This window comes from Callionymus lyra, chromosome 8, assembly GCF_982586985.1.
Source record: "Callionymus lyra chromosome 8, fCalLyr1.hap1.1, whole genome shotgun sequence".
NCBI lineage: Eukaryota > Metazoa > Chordata > Actinopteri > Syngnathiformes > Callionymidae > Callionymus > Callionymus lyra.
The window spans coordinates 13,452,793-13,474,094 of record NC_141825.1 but is presented as its reverse complement, the minus strand read 5'-3'; the positions used below and the strand labels follow the sequence as shown (position 1 = coordinate 13,474,094).

The 21,302-nt window shown below is 37.5% G+C and overlaps 1 protein-coding gene across 1 annotated transcript; it reads right to left on the bottom strand.

The window, feature by feature from the left end:
- Positions 1-10,785: 10,785 nt before the first annotated feature.
- Positions 10,786-21,270, bottom strand: LOC148073718 (ubiquitin-conjugating enzyme E2 H-like). Its single transcript, XM_087797753.1, has 8 exons — positions 21,170-21,270; positions 18,864-19,175; positions 15,869-15,945; positions 15,711-15,785; positions 15,604-15,643; positions 15,343-15,395; positions 12,614-12,742; positions 10,786-12,470 (listed from the first exon to the last, which is right to left on the bottom strand). The coding sequence occupies exons 2-8, from the start codon at positions 18,914-18,916 to the stop codon at positions 12,346-12,348; spliced, it is 552 nt and encodes a 183-aa protein (XP_087653879.1). The 5' UTR covers positions 18,917-19,175; positions 21,170-21,270; the 3' UTR covers positions 10,786-12,345.
- Between the last annotated feature and the right edge of the window lie 32 nt (positions 21,271-21,302).

Sequence of the window (21,302 nt, the reverse complement as noted above, 5' to 3'; positions counted from 1 at the left end):
CCAGAAAGACAATTGTTGTTTGGCTTGGTAGCTAATACATTACTTTCTTTTTAAAATGAGAGACGTAATCGAATAAAAGATGGCGGCAGCTCATTGAATTAATAATAATTGTGTGGCTGATGATGTGGAAAATATGTAGACAGTTAACGTTATGAAATTTATAGGAAATGATATTTCGTTTAAAAGCGGCTTTAAGATTTTAACTCTATATTTGTAGAGTTTGTTAAATGTGTATTTTATTCCCTCCTAGCAACAAACGTATATATTGCAGAAAAGATGGACCTGGTTAAATTAAAAAAAAGATTTTTCTTATAAATATCTTCATTCATTGTCTTCCTGGATCTCATCTTCTTTGGATGAAAGACAAGGGACACCCTGGAAAGTTGGCTAGTCAATCACAAGGCGCAGACAACCACTCACACACTTTATTCAGAGTCTTGTGTAACTTACTTGATAAATAACACATTAGAAATAATTGATAAAACAAATACCGCAGTAAACGTTTGCAACTTAATGAGGAGAATTTCACGGGTAAAATCTCTGGAGATAAGCAGAGACAAGTTAATCAACCAACTAACTTAAATCCAGTTAGTCTGGACAATGATGATCTGTGTCTGAAACAAAGTCCTAAAAATACACCCAACCCCCATCTTCCTGAGTTCCTGGATTACTGTAATCCAGAGTCTCTGTGTGTGTGTGTGGGGTGTGTGTGTGTGTGTGTGTGTGTGTGTGTGTGTGTCTGTCTGTCTGCATTCACCTGTTTTATTTTGGCACAGCAACAGTAAACAGTAAAACCCACTCTGGACACTGATGCCGTCGGACGTTTCTTTAATTGTTTCGGCGTAAAACCCTGATAAAGACCATCTGCTGGAGAGACATTTTATTTAGAGCAAACAACTCTCACAAACGTTTACAAAAGTTTTCCCGTCATCCTGCGTGTGGTTGTGTTACATCGAGTTGTGTGTATATCTAGAGGGTGTGTGTGTGTGTGTGTTCTGGTGATAATCCATCAGTTAGCATCAATGACAGATGGTCTGTCGTCGGACCTGCGTGGTCAGTAAAGGCAGTTTTAGCTACCAATAAGTGTGTATCAGGATTTGCTGTGTGTGTGTGTGTGTGTGTGTGTGTGTGTGTGTATGTGTGTGTGTGTGTGTGTGTGTGTCCTTGTCTCCTCTATGTTAGGGATTCTCCCTAAAGAGCTTTGATGCTTCCCTGCATCACTACATGCTCTAATCACTGGTACCAGCTGTCAGCGGGTCGCTCGTCCTCCTCCTCCTCCTCCTCTGGCTCCACTTAACCCCACATCCTCTGCAGTCGCTCGTAATGGACTCTCACGCCGCTGAGATTGAAACATGATCGACGCATATCAGCCGCTCCACCTCTGCACTCGTCCCGCTCGCACACACACACGGCTGTAAAAATGGCATCGGGATTATATTTCAGGAGACTGTTGAGGCTGATTCATGGGAACAAACATGAGCTCATTCAGATGTAGGGAAGTGATCGACGCGCACAAGCACTTTTGGTAAACAGTGCATTAAATATAGTTTGATACAGTATCAAATAGGAGAGTCACTCCGGCTTTTGACCCTGTCTTGCCGGGACAGTCAGTCTACTGTCAACAAAATTGAATCAACATTTAAGGTAGCAGTGGTAGCAGTTATGATAGTTGTTTAGTAATTGTAAAATAGTGATGTGTAGTAGTAGTCACAGACATATAAGTATAAGAAAATCTAGAGTCTTGGGAGCCACATCAGTAGTTTTTTCCGTAGTTTTTAAGCAGTAAGAGTAGTTAGTAGCCCGGACAATACTGGCAGCAGCAGAAGAAGCAGTACTATAACTGTTTATATCAGACATGTCGCATCTTCTTTTGCTCGGATTACGTTTGAAAATGTATCTTATTGATAGCCTCCAGCTTGTCACAGCAGGAGGCCGTTCATGCAGTCTGGTTCTGCTCAAGGTTTCAGCCTGTAAAATGTCTTCCCTCGCCACTGTCGCTTATGGTATAATTCACCGGAACCAGCTTTTCTCTTCTCTTATGTAGTGTTATTTAACGTTTTAAGTGTTAGAATTTCACATTTTAGTAGTAGATGTAAGGTAGTACTCATATTAGTTGTTGGATACTAGTAGTAATATAGTATTAAAACCAGTAGTAGTGAGAGCAGTTTGTACTAGATATCCCTTGTAAAAGTACTAGAACATGCAGACACACTAGTCATAATACTGATAAGTTCAATAATACTCCTAGAACTAAAATTACTAGTTGTAAAGCAGTAACATCAGCAGTATTCGCTGGAGCCTTTTTAATAGTATAAGCTGCAGTAATTCTCATAGCATTAGCAACTTAAGTAGCCAGAGTCTGTGGGATCATAGAAGTTGCTAAAGCCGAAGGATTAAAGCAACAATAGGTAACAATTTAACATGTCTCACAGTCATGACTCGCAGCAGAACTTTACTACATTACACAGGAAAATAAAACCTTGAAACTGATCCAACGAGAGGCTGCAACTCTTTTTGTGAACAAATACATCTACATACATTGCAATAACACTTTTCTAATAAACAATACATTTAAACCTACTTATTTTTGCTTTAATAGATTCAGTAAAACTAGCAGAAGAAGGCATTTTACGTATAGATGTAAACTATTAGTTGCAATTATTTTCAAGATCTGAAGGGAACAGAACCCAAACAGAACATTTGTCACACAAACATATCATTTAATAAAACGGTCCAAACAGTCCAAGACCTAATGAAAGAACTAGCAAGGGTCCAATATCTCGTAACACAATTCGAGTCCAGAATCCTAAAGAAAATCTCCAAAAACCAATCATCCACCATCTGGGGAAACAAAAATCAGAGGAAGGAATCTTGAAAAGAAAATGCAAAAGTTTAAAAAAGCACTTAAATACTCAGGTAAAAATGAAAAATCCAATAAAAGCGATGTAACAAAACAGGAAGAACCACAGACAATTACCAACGTATGGAAACTTGGTAGAAATACTGCCGGTGTCAAGGCCCCCAAGGGAAGAAACAGCAAGTGACCCTCCAAAATAAGACCTCAATAAAAGGATAAAAATAAGGTATTTTCAGAAGTATAGTTAGTTTGTAGGACAGCAACACTCAAGGTGGTTAGTGGATGAATTCAATTGTAACACACGACTGTTAATATTTTGACAAAGATGGACACTCAGTTTGGAATCATCAAAACCCCCCTATGAGCTCTTTTGTGGAACCCATGAGCGTAAGTGTGTGTTTTCAAACCCCCCGTTGACATCTCCTTTCATGCTGGTTCCAGCACTCATGAACACCATTGATTTATTGACAGGTCATGATAGTGGACCAGTGCTTAATGGTCTGTGCATGGATTTACTGGTCGCGTCTGTCAAGTCGGTCTTGGTTCCGAACCTCGAGGTATTTGGGTCTCAGGTTACGCTCGGGCTGTTTGTGGAGAAGTGTTTGGGAGTGAAACAGAGGAGGAGTGAAGGTGTCGTCTGCTTTATAAACGTCCGTGTTTAGCGAGGATCTTCAAACCCGCCCCCCCAGTGTTCTGAGACCGCAGCCCGCACAGGGAGGAATGACCACTGATGACCCCCCTGTGCTCCTGCAGCCACTCACACGTCCAGCCCCAGCATGAACACGGCCCGACGCACTCTTATCACTTGTAAATAACAATAATCCTCTTCCCATGATAAGTCCAGGTGAAGGGCAGGTTAAAGCTCTCGGTCAGTTGTTGGCAAGTCTAGAACCACCGGATCCTTCCAGCCCACCAGAGTGAGTTCTACCATTGCCAAACACTGTGGGAGAGTGCACGGGACACTTGCACCAGCCCTGTGGGGGGGTGGGGGGGGGAGGGAACCGGGGAGGTCTGGTTACACGTCTCAGAGACGAGGTCGCCATGGCAACCGCCGACATCCGAGAAGGACGGCAGGATCGATCGGAACCCAAAAAATTCTCCTGAAGATCAACGCGGAAGACGGCGAGAGACGAGAGGTCACGTGACCGGCTGCACGAGCCCCGTCCTATATTGACACTACACATGATTGCTCAAACTCTGAGAAACAAAGCAAAAATGTGCTAGTGCCAAACTAGGCCGAGACAAAGTTTCGCATGAGCGAGGACGAGGGTCAGTGAGGATCTATCTCTGCTCTGTTTATGGCCCTATGGTAATTCACTGATGGTCTGCTGAGACAGTGAATTCTACCAGTGCCATACACAGAACAGGAGGAGAGTCCAGGATTCATCGCTTCCAATTTGACATTTACTGGCGAAAGACTTTGTTTTTATAGTGGAAAAACAACATTTTTTCACTCACAATCATTAAGACAATCAAGTAAAATTCTGAAGTACTAATTTCAAGAAATATCTTTGATATTTTTTATTTATTCAAAGCCTCCTGATAGAAATACTTAGAGCAGAAAATCAACCTTGAAATGCACTTAATAATCATATGGCGTCATGTGTTTCTTCGGAAAAAAAGGCTGGTTTTCCGGCTGTGACATTTTGACACATATCATTTTATTTATGTTTAAATTTAATTTTTCACTTAAATCTTACTCTTACTTTTCTCTGAGGTTATTTGTATATCGAAAACTGTACATTATTAACCTAAAGGTCACATGAAATACAAGTTAATGTAAAAATAAAATGTGTTTAAAGAATAAAAATTGACTCATTTAAGATCTAAATATAGGACTGACTACCTACTCATTAAAAACACAATTTAAATGCGTTTTTTTCATTGAATAAAATGTATTCTACAAATTTCAATTAAAAAATAAACCAAGAAAGTTTCTTTTTCACATTCACATTTGAGTCTTGGACATACCCTGGTAAACAAAACACGTTTTAAACTAATTATTATCCAGATAAGATGTCAATTATTTTAAAACATTCAAATAAACGTATTGAAAATCTCATCCAAGACACCAAGAAATCTCCAATCATTATCAAATCTACCATTTATGATGTTCAAAAAAAATAAGCAACACTCACCATCCGTCACATGACTCACGAAGGCTCCATCACCAACTATAAATCGGTGCATCTCTCTGCGACATGTCGCTGACTAAACAACCCCAGAGGTCGCGGTGTGTCTTGAGGCTCTGACCCCGTCAGGAGACGAGAAAACATGGAGCCGCTCTTGGGTTTATTATTTGACTATCCTGGATGGGTGTCTACAGCTCACATTGATTTTGGCTGTGTGGAATGATGCGCTAAGTGATTTTTGAGATGCTCCAAATGGGTCCCAACGCGAAGCTCATCTTCCCGTTTCCGGGAGAAATCAATAGAGTGAAAAGCTTGAGAGGGAAGGAGAGAGAAGGCAGAGCGTCAGCATGTACGCTTGATACTAAGATGTGATTTGGCTGCTACAGGTTAGCACGTTAGCATCTATCTATACTTTTTTTTTAAATGATATAAAAGAAACTTCATATAAATAATTGTCTGTTTTGAGGCTCACGTTGGGAGGTGAGGAGTTTAGGAGGAGTCTTGCATAAGTTTAATCAAACTTTAAAAGCAGATATTTTCACAAAAAGACCATTTTAAAACGTCTCGAACAAGCATTTAAGTAAGTAAGTAAGTAAGTAATTTGTATTTATATAACGCTTTTCCAGACCAGGGTCACAAAGCGCTTAAACAATCAAAACAATACTCAATAAAAGATATACTTTAAAGGTCAAGAATTTAGAAGTTAGCATGATCTGTTTGGTTATTTTGGACTTTTAAATATGAAAGAACAAGAGCTATTATTAGTATTAGTAGCATGAATGTGTGTATAAAAGTGTGACGTTTATTTGTATGACCTGCTGTAGCTTAGTGACCTTCTGTCTCACCCAATGTCAGCTAGGATTGTCTCCACCCCCATGGTTTGGATAAGCGGAATATAACGGATAGATGTCGGACGCGATCAAACACATACAGTGCTAACAATATAAGTCATGTTTAAGTTGATTTAACCTAAAAGGCCGGAGCAGGGAATCAAAATCATCCAGAGATCGTAAGAGAAGAAACAAAAAACTCATCGTCCCGGACTGGAGTCCAGTTCTTGAATTAAACCGTAAAGACAAAACATTATTTGGAAGTCGTTCATTCTTACCTTTTCGACAGTGCAAAAAAAAACATCACTAGCTTGTCGATCCTGGTCTTAAAAAAGCTCCATTAGGAAGATCAATGAAGACAAGCAGAGCTATTTGATCACTCAATACGAATGAATAATGGATAGATTTTTGTTGCTTCTAACAGCTTGTGTGTCCATCCCCCTTGGCTCCGGTCTTGTTTTTGGGCTGGATGACAGGGGATTTTCTGGTGGACAGGTAATTAGTTGGTAAGCATCTTAGCCCAGTGGCAGCGTAGTAATCCACGCCATCCTCCTTCTGCCGCCTGGAAACGCAACCCCGCGCTTCAGTTTCTGGATTTATTGCGCAACTTTATTGTGAACCCATTCAGAATGCTTGGGTTGTGAAAGAGTGGGTGTCGTCATATATGTCTTCATAAAGTTTTATAGACGTTTTTTTTTATTTAATTTTATATTTTGTTATTTATAGGGTTATTCAATTAGGTATTTAGTCCTTTCTTTGTACACTGAAAATATGTATCTCTGGATCATTCAAGACACGGTGACATTGTCATCACAATATAATATATTTAATATATAGTTTAAAATATTGTAAAACTGTTATAAGAGCAAATGAATATTGACACGCCATTGTCTCTATGAGCACATCATTAGATATTAGAATACAAAGCTGTATTGGCTCCAGCAAGCCACAAAACCATGACAGACCAATCGAAACATCCTAAGATAAAGGTGTTATATATTAATAAAAGAAACAAAAACGCAATAATTGGGTTAGAATTTGTAAATACGTATTTATTAAGGCACATAAAATAAATGGTTAAAAATAAGTGATAGATTGATTTTTAGCCGCTTATTCCCATAACTAATACGTATTATACTAAAAATAAAGAAAGTATTCAAACAACACGTTGATATAATAATACATAACGTAAAAGACACACGTTTTTTTTCTTCCAAGTTTGTCAATCGCATTTAAAAATATAATATATATTAAATATATATTTAAGCGGGGAAAACAAACATATTTGTATTTGTTTTAACCGTTTTTAAGTGTGTTTGATAATTTTTGGATGTGACGTCACGTCTATCCTAAAATAAGTGTTCTGAAAAAAATTGCTTAAAAAAAAACTTTAAACTCGCTTAAAAACAACTTTTGTTTGATCTGTTATATATTTTTAAAAAGCGGTGGAAGTCAGTGCCATATCTACCTCGCTGGTCCTCCATCCTCCTCCTCCTCCTCCTCCGGGTGTGGCAGCGACGCTCAGGACGGAAAGTTTGTCTCTTTATATAGTCTCGTCTGCGGCTCCAGGCCGAGCTCACTTACCTGCTGTCGGTGATTATTAGACAGATTGCAGGTGGAAAAAAAAAAAAGAAAAAACGAGGCATCATCCTTTCAGTGGATGCGGATCCGTCGGAGAGGAGCGGGGCAGGTTTGGGTTACGGCCGGTTCCAAAGTTGACAGTGAAATCCAGCCGAGCTGCCTTTTGTCCAGATCCATCCATAATGAAGGAGGAGCAGCTCCGTGTCCTCCTGCTGCTGCTGCTCCTGTTTCCCTCGAATAACTGCACGAGTCATCAGCAGTCAGGTGTGTCAACACTATCAACATGTGCTGCAGCACATATCATCAGATAGTGAGGTATTTTAAAGAAATACTTATAGTACACATTTAAACACCATTGACTAAATAATATATGTTTTATTTATCCCACCATGTTTCACTCCCTCTTAACAAAACTGCACAAACCATTTGTCTACCTGTCAAAGAACTTATAGTTTTAAGCCAATAAACCAACTTTTATTCGTCAAAAGTACATTTTTAAATGAACTAAGCAAAAAAGTAAGTGAACATACTGTATGTGTTGCTTAACAGAAGATGGCTGCTTAACATGACAACAAAACAATATATTTTATCCCTCCGAAAGAAAGTTTGTGAGAGGAAATTGTAATTTTGTTTCAGGTTTTATAAATGTCTTTCATAGTTTGTAAATTTGTTTCAGGAAATTGTGATTTTATTTCATAGTTAATAAGTTTGTCACAGAGTTTGTACATTTTTACCGGAAATGTAGTTTGTACATTTTTTCCAGAGTTTGTTCCTTTTTTTGTTTAGGAAATATTAATTTTGTTCAGGTTTTTTGTATTTGTTTTATAGTTTGTAAACTTGTTTCAGGAAATGGTAATTTTATTTCATAGTTTGTAAATTGTTACAGAGTTTGTACATTTTTACCGGAAATTGTCATTTTGTATCAGATTTTACACATTTGTTTCAGGAAATTGTAATTTAATTTCAAAGTTTGTAAATTTGTTTCAGAGTTTGCACATTTTTTCAGGAAATTGTAATTTTACTTCAGGACATTTTAACTTTCTTTCACAGTTTGTAAATTTGTTTCAGAGTTTGTACATTTTTTCAGAAGTTGTATATTTGTTTCAAATTTTATTAATTCTTTCAGGAAATTGACATTTTGTTTGTAATACATTTATCATTTTGTTGTAAATTTGTTTTGCTCTTCAGGCAATAGTCATTAAAAGAAGATTCAATTGAATTGTTTTAGAGAAGCAGTTGGTGACACGTCACATTCACACGTCACTTGTATTTGCACTGGAGAGAAACGGTATTACAAGATATTTCCGCCTCAACTCGACCTCATCTCTCCTCTTAGCCATCTTGTTGTATCATCTGGTGTCACTTCTGTACCATAATGTATTGTCTTATCTGTGAAACTTTTCTCAAAATCACTGTTTATTATTGAATATTTATACTTGCAGTGAACCATTATGGTGTCAAACTAAATCAAACTAGCAAGAGTCCAACAATTTAAACGCAATCCAAGACATGTATAGAAAACTCTAGTGTGAGTTTAAATGTAACATTGATGTATTTTAATAATTGAAGGTTAATTTAAGAATCAGTTTGTATTTGCTACAAAAAAGTTGATGGGTCATGACCTCGACATATATTCGTTCGACACATGTCCCAACAGTCACGTACATCAAAGAGCTCTAAATAAATGTCTCCTCCAGCCGGACCAGACTCTAGAACCTTCTAAAGTAAGTGATTGTTTTATCTCGACATCTGAACAAACTCGTCAGTCATAGTTTTCTTTTGGCTGAACTCTGCATCATGTCCAGTCGTTCTCAGAGAACGTATGATCCGTCAACAGAAGCAGCGATCAGAGCCAAATTAAAACACTGCTGTAACTGGAAACCTGAATAGAAACACGGCGGTGAGCACAGCAATGAATATTTTATTAGATGATTGGTCTGAGGAGCATCGCTCCAGCATCTAGAAGGTCTATTCATCCCCCTGTATGGAAGAGAATAATGCAGCTCGCATGAGTCAGAGGGTCTGGACGTCACCTGTCAGTTCACCTTCAGACTGAGCTGGGGTCAAAGTTCCTTTTAGGAGTCCATCAGCATAAGTGTTGCCAGAGAGAAGGATTTTATTGAACATCTGATGGACGTTTCTATTGATAAAACGTTCCGACAAGTACATCTTCAAAAAGAGAAGTCAATAATAACACCATAAAGTTAATTTCCCATCTTATTTCTACCTGTTGTGCAGTAGCAGCTGGCGAAAAATATTCTAGGTGGCGCTCTTTTCCAGTACATTTTCCCCCGATCATATATGTTACATGTAAAAATTAATAGTAAGTAAGTAAGGGTTTAAGTTTAAGTTAATGATGAATAATGTTTATTTTTCTCCTTGTTTCTTTCCAAATGAAAACATATTTAATTATACTTTTAAATACATCATTTCAGAATCAAATAAATGATTAAAAAACTAAAAACCAACCTATCGTCTGCACCAGAACAAGACATACTTTCTACCAAATTATCACAAACACACACAAACATACTGCAAAGAAAATAAAATTTTAAATATATATTTAAAAAAACTAGTGTTACTAAACTAATAAGCTAAATAACTAATTAATACAAAATAACCAATATTAACAAACAAAAAAAGGAAATTAAAATGTCGGGAGTGGCGTCACAGGTGGGCTATTCAAGAAGAGTCTTCATATCCACGCCAGAGACCGGATATGACGAATGAAGACACGGACCAAGATTATAAACAGAACAATGAAATAGAGTTTATCAATGTAAAGAGTTTCAAAAATATACAAAATGCTCAATGTTGATGATTGAAACTATGTTAATTTAAAAATAAAAAACTAAAAAAAAAATTAAAACGATAAGTTAAAAAAAAAACCCAGCTAAATCAGTGGGAGGGCGGAGCACTAGCGCCCCCTATGGGCCAGCCACCACTGCTGTAGTGTCAACTAATACTGTGAATGAAGTGGTTGAAAACAATAAGGTTTCTGGTCAGCGCTGTTAAAACCGGTTAAAGTCTGCCCCCTAGTGGACTGTATGGAAAGCACATAAACCGCAGTCAAAGTTTTGTTTAAAGAACCAGAATCTCACTTTTTTGTTATCATTTATTTCTTCAAGTTACAAGGGAAGCACATTTATGTTTTGCCTTAAAAAAAAAAAAAATCAGGGATATTTTTACCTGCATCCTGGACCTCAGGTTAAAAAGACAGAAATAAAAACAGAGAAATGATAGGCATCAAAGTCACGTGATTAATAAAATATGTTAAACACTGATAACTCCAGGTGATACTAATAAGGTTAGACAACGTTTCCTTTTTTTTTCTTGGAAAAATGACATCATGTGTTGCTACGGACTACGCAGACTTACAGGTAAATATCAGAAAACAAAAAGATTTATTTTCCACTCTTCAAATCCTTCTGGGATACAAACATGTTTTGGAAAATTAAAAAGGGATAAGATCAAGTTAGAGGTCAATGTTATGCCAACAAAAAAAAAAGCCCATTTGATGCTAATGTTTTGTATCCTTGAAAATAAAAAGCCTCTTAACGGAAATATCTGTGTTACAAACATACTAAGTTCAAGATTAAACACAAACTAATATACCATCATGACTCATCACTGCTATGGTAACGCCTCAGTGTCTGGTGTCTGTGTGAGGTAATCCAGGAGAGAAACTGTAACTACACCTTAATACTCGTCTCCTCTACGATCCAGCTTCAATGTAAACTATCAATCTTGGAGAAGAAGTTGGATATTTGTGTGTGTGTGTGTAGTTTTTACATTTGACTCAATTTGGTCCCACCAAATCGTAAAGAAAGTTGCCATCATGAGAACAAAACGATTGTTGTAACGTTGAACGGCGGAGACAAAGAGCACTTTTTGATCAACAAAGTAACGCGTGTTACGATGATAAACGTGGACACATTTGCATAAAAAGAAGGGGTGCAACATGTCTTTGGAGGATTCCATTAACCACGACTTTAATCGACCGACAAAGATGCGTCGACTCATCTTCATAGGACGATTCGTTTATGTTTTTTTTTAAACTAGTGCGTATCGAACCAACGGCTATGATTTAACGCCTGCAAAGAAACAACCTACCCCTACACAAGTCAAACACCTAGTATAGTTCAACACAAGCAATAGGCAAAGTTAACAAGTTCAAGAATTCAACAAGGACCTGGATTCGTCCTCCCTTCGGCCCAGGTCGGAGAGAGGGCCCCGCAGACGGTCGAGCCCACCCTCCCCCCACGTCTAAAACTCCACAAACTCAACACAACTGGACTTCTGTGTCATGCCACGATATACAAAGATATTCAGAGAATGACAAACACCAGGCCTAAAACGGAGAGGAGGGTGTTGATGGTCATGATTGTGAGAACAACACAGGTTACCTCTTGACTGGATTACATTCATGCAGGCGCACGCGTGAATGGAAAAAAACAAAAACTAAAAAAGAAACACGAGAATCCTGCACACACACACTCACACACACATGCTGCGGCCTGTTGTGTCAAATCGTCATACACTTGTGTGTCTGCAGGTCAGTCTGCACACACAGTATTTACACCAGGATCAGTGGTGAAGCCTCCCTCTGATGATGATGATGATGATGGCGGCGCTGAAATGATCCGGTCAGTGTTTTTTTTTTTTTTAAATCCTCGTTTTTGTTGCAGCGACCACTTCACGCTGCCGTTGAGATGCAAGTTCAGACGTTTACTGCAGTTCCTGTGTCAGGAGGTGTAGGCAGGTGGTCTGGAAATCCTATATAAAAGGTGAATTATTTTATTGTACTGCAAATCCTCATGTAGCGATAAAAATCCTTGTGTTGTTGTAAAAAAATTGTCTGGTTTAAATATAGCACTAAGTTTTTTTGCTCTTTAGCAAACGACTGTCTGTTGGGAGGCGAAAGGGATGAGGGTTCCTCCCTTCACTACAACTCCATGTCCTGAGCCTCGTCCTCCGAAAAGTCTGACATGGAGCTTTCAGAAGAGGAGTCTCCGCCTCCTTCCTCCTGCTCCTTTAGGGCCTCCTCCGTGGCGTACTTCTGGATGTACTCTGGGGACGACAAGACGCTGACAGTGACTCGGAAATAGACATTCACAAGTCGTTTTCATCTTTACATTTTACACATTAACAATACAAGGCTTATGGTCATTTAATCAATGTTTGATAATCTTGTAAAATTTGACTCAAGTTACCTTTGATTTTATGTTTGTAGTCCTCCGGTCGATGGAGGTACATGGCAGCTGCGTCCCCGTTCAGGGGGTCGATGGGGTTGGGGTAGGCGAGCAGCTGAGGCAGGAACGACTCGAAGATGTTGGTGAGGTCTGGGGGAACAAAAGGGGAGAGATTGAAGATGATATATATCCTTTTTAAATCATTTAAACATCTCTAGACGTATATCAGTGCCATTAGAATATTGAAGGGTAACATTTCAATTATTGAAACTTTTATTAAAACATTCGTTTTGAATCATAGAAGTTAATAATTTCTATATTAAAAGGATGAATGTTTTTATTTAATAATTCAATTCTATAACTTGTACATTGAAATATGTACCGAATAACAATTAACTGGAATTAAAACCATTTTTGACACATGGTTCTAATCCCAATAAATAAAAATGTTCCAAATTGAAAGAAATTATTCCTCTCCTCTAATATTCAATATAAAAATGTTGGTATAGTAATGCCACCAGAATATACCAAAGGAGTAGAAATACACAATAGAACATTTTTGTACCCTTTTAGTATTGCTTGGTGGTACTACTGTATGCCAACATTTTTATATTTTATTTAAAAGGCAACAAATTGAAAAAAAATTGAATTTAGAACATTTTTGAATTATTGTAATTTAATATTTTCAAAAAGGTTTGATATTCTAATGTTTTATGAAATGTATTCACGAACAACAAATTCAATCTTTCAAAATAGAAAACATTGAAAAACAATTACATAAAAAAAAAAAAAATGAAATAAAAGAAAATTTAATGTTTGTAATGTTCAATTGCTCAATCATTCAATATTCAAGCAGGTGAGTTAGCAAACAATGAATTCCAACACAAGTAAAAACTGATACGTGACACGAGTTTGTAATCAAAGTCGCAGCATCAACTTGCAGGTCATTAAATAAACAGAAGCTTTACTGAGGAAAAAAGAATGTGAGAATCAGACAAAGATCGCAGCACATGCGGCCCAGCTTTCTCATAGCTTTCTCAGCTTTAGAAAGACCTCAGAACCAATTGTCATGTTTGACAACATAAATCAAGCCATTGTTTTACAAACGTTCACGGAAGGACCTGCCGCTTTCATCCAGTTCTCAGTATTATCTTGATCTTTAAAGTATATACTTTTTTGAGTATTGTTTTGATTGTTAAAGCGCTTTGTGACCCTGGTCTGGAAAAGCGCTATATAAATAAATATTACTTACATGCATAGAGGAACAGGGAACTAGATGCAGTGAAATATTTTGGCTCTTCTACTAGGAATATGGAATCTTTTGAGGGTAAAAAAAACATCTAGATAAAATGTATTTTTGAGATACTTAAACCGTACAGTGAGAGAAACTGGAATACAATTTTTTTTAATATGCATCCAACTATATCTGACCCTTTTACATCAGAGATACAAATATAAAGTGTTGGATGCGATTTTTGTTTTGCTTTCTGAAAGTACGAAAGTAAAAGAGGACGACAACCGTTCATGGATGTGATCAAGACATAAAGAGTAGACTGTGGAGGAAGATAGTACGAGGTGGAGGATGGTGACTTCTGTGGCAACCCCTGACAGGAAATGCCGAAAGACAAAGAAACTCAGTTAGCTGATCGGCTCTTAAGCTCTGTCGAGAAATTGTCTCTTTCCAGAAAACGTGTTTAGTTTAAGCGTAAGAAAAACAAGTTGAAGAAGGTTCATCGGAACAAAATGTTCAGAGTAAAACCACTGATTTTGATCCAAACAACTTGTGCTGTCGTGCCATGGTTTCAGACAACTCGTATATTTGCGAGACATGATTGAGATTTAATGTCCACCTTTAACCATTAAACGATAACCTCGGGAAAGCGTTAAAGCAGAAATGGGCAAGATGGAAAACATTATTTCTGGCTCCCCCGAGTGTCACAACAGTGTAATTACAATGTTGTAGAACCTGTTGTCGTTATGTGTGCATTTCTTTACAAAGCAAGAGAAAGTATCTTATTGTGTCAGTTTTTTTGTATTTATTTTCCTCACTAGTTTAAAAAGTCCTTTGGGATTGAGAAAAACACCATCCGTGACCCACTGTTGTAAAGCAGTTTAGGGGGTCACACAAGACTCGTGGACCCTCTTGGATCGTGGCATTTATAGCAATAAAGTTTGATGCTTAATGTATTTTAAACATTTCTTTCATTCCATACAATAGCAGAAAATTAAGTTAGTAAACAGCATTGTTTTTACCCAACGGTCATGATCATCAATCATTGCTGAGTCAGACACTGGTGACAACTGACGCACACGAGAAAGAAGAGAGAGCAACAGAAAAGGGCGACATAATATCAAATGCATGTAAAGAAGTGCTGTAGCAACAGCAAAGACAAACTTGACAAATAAACTTCTCCCACAAATCCAAAATTCACTAATTCATCCAGTCATTGGTCCAATTTTTAAGTCCTTCAAGGACAGGCGGTTCAACGCGTGTGTGTGTGTGTGTGTGTGTGTGTGTGTGTGTGTGTGTGTGTGTGTGTGTGTGTGTGTGTGAAGCTGGAAACTGCTAAGAGGCTTCTTATCTGTCAGTGCACCATGTATGACCTCTGCACAAGCATCACCTACATGTAAGCTGATTAAAGGTGCTGTGCCTGGAGATACTTCCGAGGGAGAAGGTTCACCGGGCGAATCTTTCCAGCCCTCTTCACCAGTCGAGTTAATTTAATGACAAACATAAACGTTTGACTTACCATAGAGCGCTGTCCATGTCTGGTTGATGACATCTAAACACACGGTTCCTGACCTGGAATACAAATAATACATGAAAAAAATGAAAAGTTCAATCATGAATCTATATCATATTCGTCAACAGACATTTTTAAAAAACAAATATGTGAAGCACTACACACGATCCTACTGATGCACGTTCACAGTTGTTGATCATCTTCACCACTAATTGAAGTATAAATCAAAAACCTGACACATTTGTATTATAAAGAGGTTATACTTACGCTTCATCAATGTTGGGATGAAAGATTTTATTCATAAATCCTGTCAAAGAAAACTACAGTTAATAATTCAAAAAATTACATTCAAAAGTGAAAATGCTGACACGTACCTATTGAAGGTGACTTGAAAGGGTATTTATCTGGTAGATCCACACGGACCTTCCACACACCTCCCTCGTACGGTGCTGTTGGAGAAGATGACTGGTTTATCTGACAGTACATATCTACGTCATCAGCGAAAAGGTGAATGAGAAAGCGGAGAACTTACTTCCTGGGGGTCCGTGAAACTTCACCACAAACTCGTTCAGACCACTGAGGATCGTCACCTCATGCTTGCTCTCGATGCTGAAATGTCTGGTTGAGGAAAAAGTCACGAGAAAAGCAAGAAACGACAAACAAAATCCTGGACTTGAGCTACACAAACCGGCAGCCCTGTTTTCTGTCAACTGTGGGGTGAGCAGCAGTTAAACACAAGATCAACAACCAGAGATACAGACATGTTATGACAGCTCAGCCATGAACAGTTTAATCATGTTGTTGGGGATTAGCATAGACTACCTGGTATTTGGTGTCAAATGTGTAAATGTTTCATCTGAAACAATGCCTCATGAGTGATGACATCATGGGAACATGTCAGATGTATGGTGATGCAGAGGCAGTTGGAATGTGACCGAGCTGGAGACGAAGTGTCATCATCACAGTGCACAACAGTGACTGTCGAAGATTACTTTGACACAAACCAACAATAAGAATTCATTCCAATAGCTGGTTTTCAACAATGAGGGGATTGTTAAATAAAATATGAAGGCAACTTTTTATCCAGCATCTAAAAATAGATTATGAAAATGTCCTCGTTGTTAACAATGTAGCTCAAGCTGAACCTGCTAATGTAGCAAACTGCTTAAGGTCAATTCCTGTTGGCTTACACAACATCAATATACTGAAGATAGAGGTAGTAGAAAATGAAGATCCGTCGCTCAACAGAAAAACTGAATCTTAACCACTAAGAAAAAAAAAATAATAATAATTCAAGACAACTGTTAACAAAAAGGCATCTCCATCCTGCCCCTCGCTGTGGGTTATCCATAGAAACCAAAGCCGTGCTCACTGGAGGGTAACACAATTACACAAGAGAAACCTTTAACAAACGCTCTCAGTTTGTTGCCTCCAGACATTCATGATTAAATGTGAACTGGGTTTACTTGTGAAGATAGCAAAATAAACCAGTTACAGACACACATCCTGAAAGCTCTGGTGCTCTGCCATTTTCTGGAACTAAAAGGTTTAGAAGTTCAATGTTAGACTTTATGAAAAATAAAGCTTAAACAAAGACATGACTTAAACCACAATTACCCAAGACAGTGTTCTGTTCCAACTACAAAAAGTTTCTATTAAAGTTTGCATGCCTATGTTTTGAATGGTTTATCCATAAGACCAAAAAAGATAAAATTCTATTATGGAAGTGTTTTTCAAAATGCCAATTACTCATAAAAGTATCTTGCATTACATCTTTTGTTTAAAGGATCTTATAAGGTACAGTTCCTCACCATGGCTTGACCATTGTTCTAATCAACATTTTAGAGTTTACTTTAGTGAAATATTTTTAAAAGTGAGTATTTGAACAAGTGGGATCTGAATACAGTGGCACTTAATTTTGACAAAGATTACGTTACCTACAAATACGTTTTTTTCCTCCATTTATTCAAATTCATTGTTCTTCTTGATGTCATTATTCCCTGTGTTCCAATGTTTGTTCAAAAGTCCAGAGAGAGTTTAAGAAACGATACCTTTATATGATTTTGAATGGTGAACTTGACTATTTAACCAATAACAACCTTTCATTTAACAAACATTGCTGAACATGTTCAGACTGAGCCAACGAACTTCCAACGGGTATTTACAAACTGAAAACATTTAAATGGATTAGTGGTACTTGGGAGGGCTTACATGCTCTCTAAATGCTAAAGTAACTCGAAAATGAATGTATGCAAAGGGGACAATTGTGTTTGTTATGTAAACAGTGATAGGTCATTATTTACATAACAAATAATACATGTAATGACAATTTAAAATAATGATCAAAATGTCCCAGCTTCACATAGTTAAAGTAATAAAAATATATATATGATTTGGGAAAAACATTAATGTCTCATGGGGACCATGACGAGTCAGTGTGTGGATCCTCTGACTGTGAACTCACTGCATGTTGTTGTTCCTCGATCAGCTGTGTGTGAAGCCCCGCCCTCTACCATGTTCCGGATGGTAACAGACTGACCAATCACAGCGCAGTATCAGGCTGCAGGACCAAAACAAAACAATTGTGCTCACGTTGTCAGAAAGGCTTCCTCGCAAACTTCACAAACGTAACAATTAAAATAAAACACGACGAAAAAGTCATTTAAATTCAGTCAACTGTGAAAAAACAGGTAGAAAACAACTCGCTTAAACGGATTCAATAGTCTAGACAAAAACATCAGAGCAGTGTCGATGAAAAACAGTAAATCCGTATATAATATTTTAGTTTAAAGAAACCAAGTCGAATGCATTTGCAAACAATGCTTAAACAAAAAGCAGTATATATGATCAATATATTTTACATTTTTTTGTTATTTGTAGAAGGTTAAAAAACACACATCCGGTTAAATCGAAGTCATGTTTTCAAGGTGTGTTCTCAAACTAATGTGCTTTGTCATTTTTTCACTGTGTTGACTTGTGGGCAGGGAAACGACAAGATCCATTTTCAGAATCTCCCCCCTTGTGTGTATTTTTCTTTGCAAATTCCTGATAACAAAACAGCACGAAAGTGCCAACCGCCGCAGCGAGTTGTGTTGTCAATCCACCTGGCTTTAGCTTCACACACATATTTGCTCGTAATCTCAGCGATCGCCATCTAGCAGCAGCTAGCAGAGCTAACAGTGTTGCGACAGATCTCCATACAAACAAGTAGCACAGCTAACGCTAGCTCACACAAAATGACACTCAATGTGTAGTTTGCTACGTGTAGTTCTCTCGCCATTCTGTGTTACTCGACAGGAAGCTAGCTAACTGCTACCAGGCCGATTCTTTTTAAGACAAAGTGACCAGATTAAGGTTTACATTTAACGTGTTAAAACACTTTTCGCATAATATATTAACGTCGAAATGCTAGCAATGTACATCAACAATGTTACCAGACTGTATCTCACACCAATCGCCTTTTATTGGCTGGATTAATGCAGAAACAGTCGCTGATATAAGCCGAATACTTGTGTCAAAAAGGATACAGTTTCACCACGTCGGTGTCCATTCGCCTCTTGCCCGGACTTGGAGACGACATTTTTTGTATTCCTCTCTGAAGTGAGCTAAAAATACAGACTGGTTAGTGGACTGCCACTCCGCCGTTCTTTTGTGGGGGAAACACCGAGGATCCTCGCAGTCTGTATCAGCAGTCTTCCCGAAATGTCCACGAATACGGCTTTAGCTGCAACATCGCCCACTTGTCTTCGTGTAGAGCAGCCTGGATGTTCCTCTGAGCAGCTCTACCTAGTTGTGTCCCGTCCTGAAGACTCAACCTCCAGCCTCATAGAGGAGGGACTCTGGTATAGATATAAAACAACACTCCGCTAGACCACTGTTTTTTTGGGCAAACACACAGTATCCATCAATTCACTTTTTCGACATTTCTGTTTCTATTCTAATAACATGGAGTCACGGTGTTCTCGTGTGTGTTCTTTTACTCCATTTTGCCAATGAAGGTAACGCGCGTGCTGTTCTACGTCATCTAGATCTATGCAACAATGAAAGGCTGAGGCCAAAGTTGTGTTTTCACGAGCTCTCTGCTTTCACCCAAAACTATGAATCATAAATGACAAAGGTAATCCAATCACTCGGTCCTTATATTTACGTTGGTACTTTCTAGTAGAATACACACAGTTTAATTATAAATATTATAATCATTAACTATAAAATACACATTCTGGAATTGTTTATAAGGTAAGGTAAGGTAGAACTTTATTGATCCCTCAGGAGGTCTCCTTCGGGAAATTGTTTTTTTTCCCCAATAGCCACAGCAAATACATAATAATAATAATAATAATAAATACTAATAATTATATAATTTGAAGGAGATTATTATTGTTTACATTAAAATAAACCAAATCTAACGGTAGTTGTTATAATTAGATTGAGTTGGTTAGTTGTAGCATATGAAACAAATCATTCTTGATGTGTCAAGGTCCTCCTGAAGCCATCTAATGCATTTGTCAATGATCCCCACTCTGTACACACATACAAAGCCAAACATTCACATTAAAACTTTATAATTTACGTAGACCCTTAACACAACACAATGTGTTCCAAAGAGAACTTAATAAACCTAGGAGCCTAAAAAGGGAAGAACAAGAGTTTTACAATACATTGTTTATACATAATTCAGAACAAACCTTTGGTTATACTTAGTATTTACTGATCAATTGTTTATTTTTTAACCTGATACGCCCGTCTCCTCTTCTCCAATGGATGGTTATTGGAAAGAAAGCAATGGTCACGAGGTGATCAATTCAGTAAATCTTGATAAACCACAAAGCGTTTGATCCAATCTTAAGGAAATCAAAGACTGCTCTGTGACTTCATCATTCTTGAGATTCTTTTGTTAGAATCTTAGTTTTCATTTACTCTGTCAGCCTGAGAATCTATACCTTATTTAAGTAAAACTTTCACTGACCAGACACTAAAGATAGAACTTATATTTTAACATTGCACACTTTAGATAGATGGATGCTTTATTTAGAATGAAAAGAATAGATTTCTTATCCTTTGTCAAGGTGGGATATTATTTAAATGTTAATCTTCGCAAGTGAGAGTCAGTAAAAAAGGGTATTTTGAAACCGGAGATTAAATGTATGCAAGTGATTAAGCACCTAAATAATGGTGATAACTTGGAGAGATCAATAATTAACTGCATGATCACATCGCATTGTATTAATTATATTTACAACCATTCAACTTGCATTTTACACCTTTTATGCATTTTATGATTAAATATTTAGTTTCAACCATAAATAACCTCACACCTTAGTGACCATGAAGTTAAACATTTCCTTAGGCTGCTGTCTTTTGTAAAAACAGGAAAATATAAGTAACATTGTTCTTTAAAATGTGCTGTAGAAATGATCTTTGTATTTTCCTCCCGAGACACCCACAAGGATTGACTCACATCAAAATCCACCAGCAGCAAATTCAAGGTCTGACAGTAAACACCTGCTGTGTAAAAAATATGACTCAATAACATTTTGAATTTGTACATTTTCATGGACACAACAGACATTTGCCATTTATCCCACTCGTACACAGCACTCGTACCATTTACAATGGCTTTAAGGATTCATTGCTATACTCATAATACATAAAAGCAACATTGAAAAAAACAACATTTTCCCATCTATTACTTCAAATCATTGTTTACCCGATGGATGATAGAATATTGTTTTCATTATTTGACTAAATGGCAGTTCTGGGATTGTTTTTTCTTTATGATGATATAATTAGATTGTAGTGTAGTGATGTTCATACATATATTTAAAAACTGTACCTTCTTCTTCAGCAACATCAAACAGAACCTGAGGACATTCAATTTCAGACGGACCGGAAGTTAATCTTTCAACACTGTGCAGGCGTGTAGAGACAAGTTTGTCACTGTGACCGTGGAAGTCATACATTTTGAA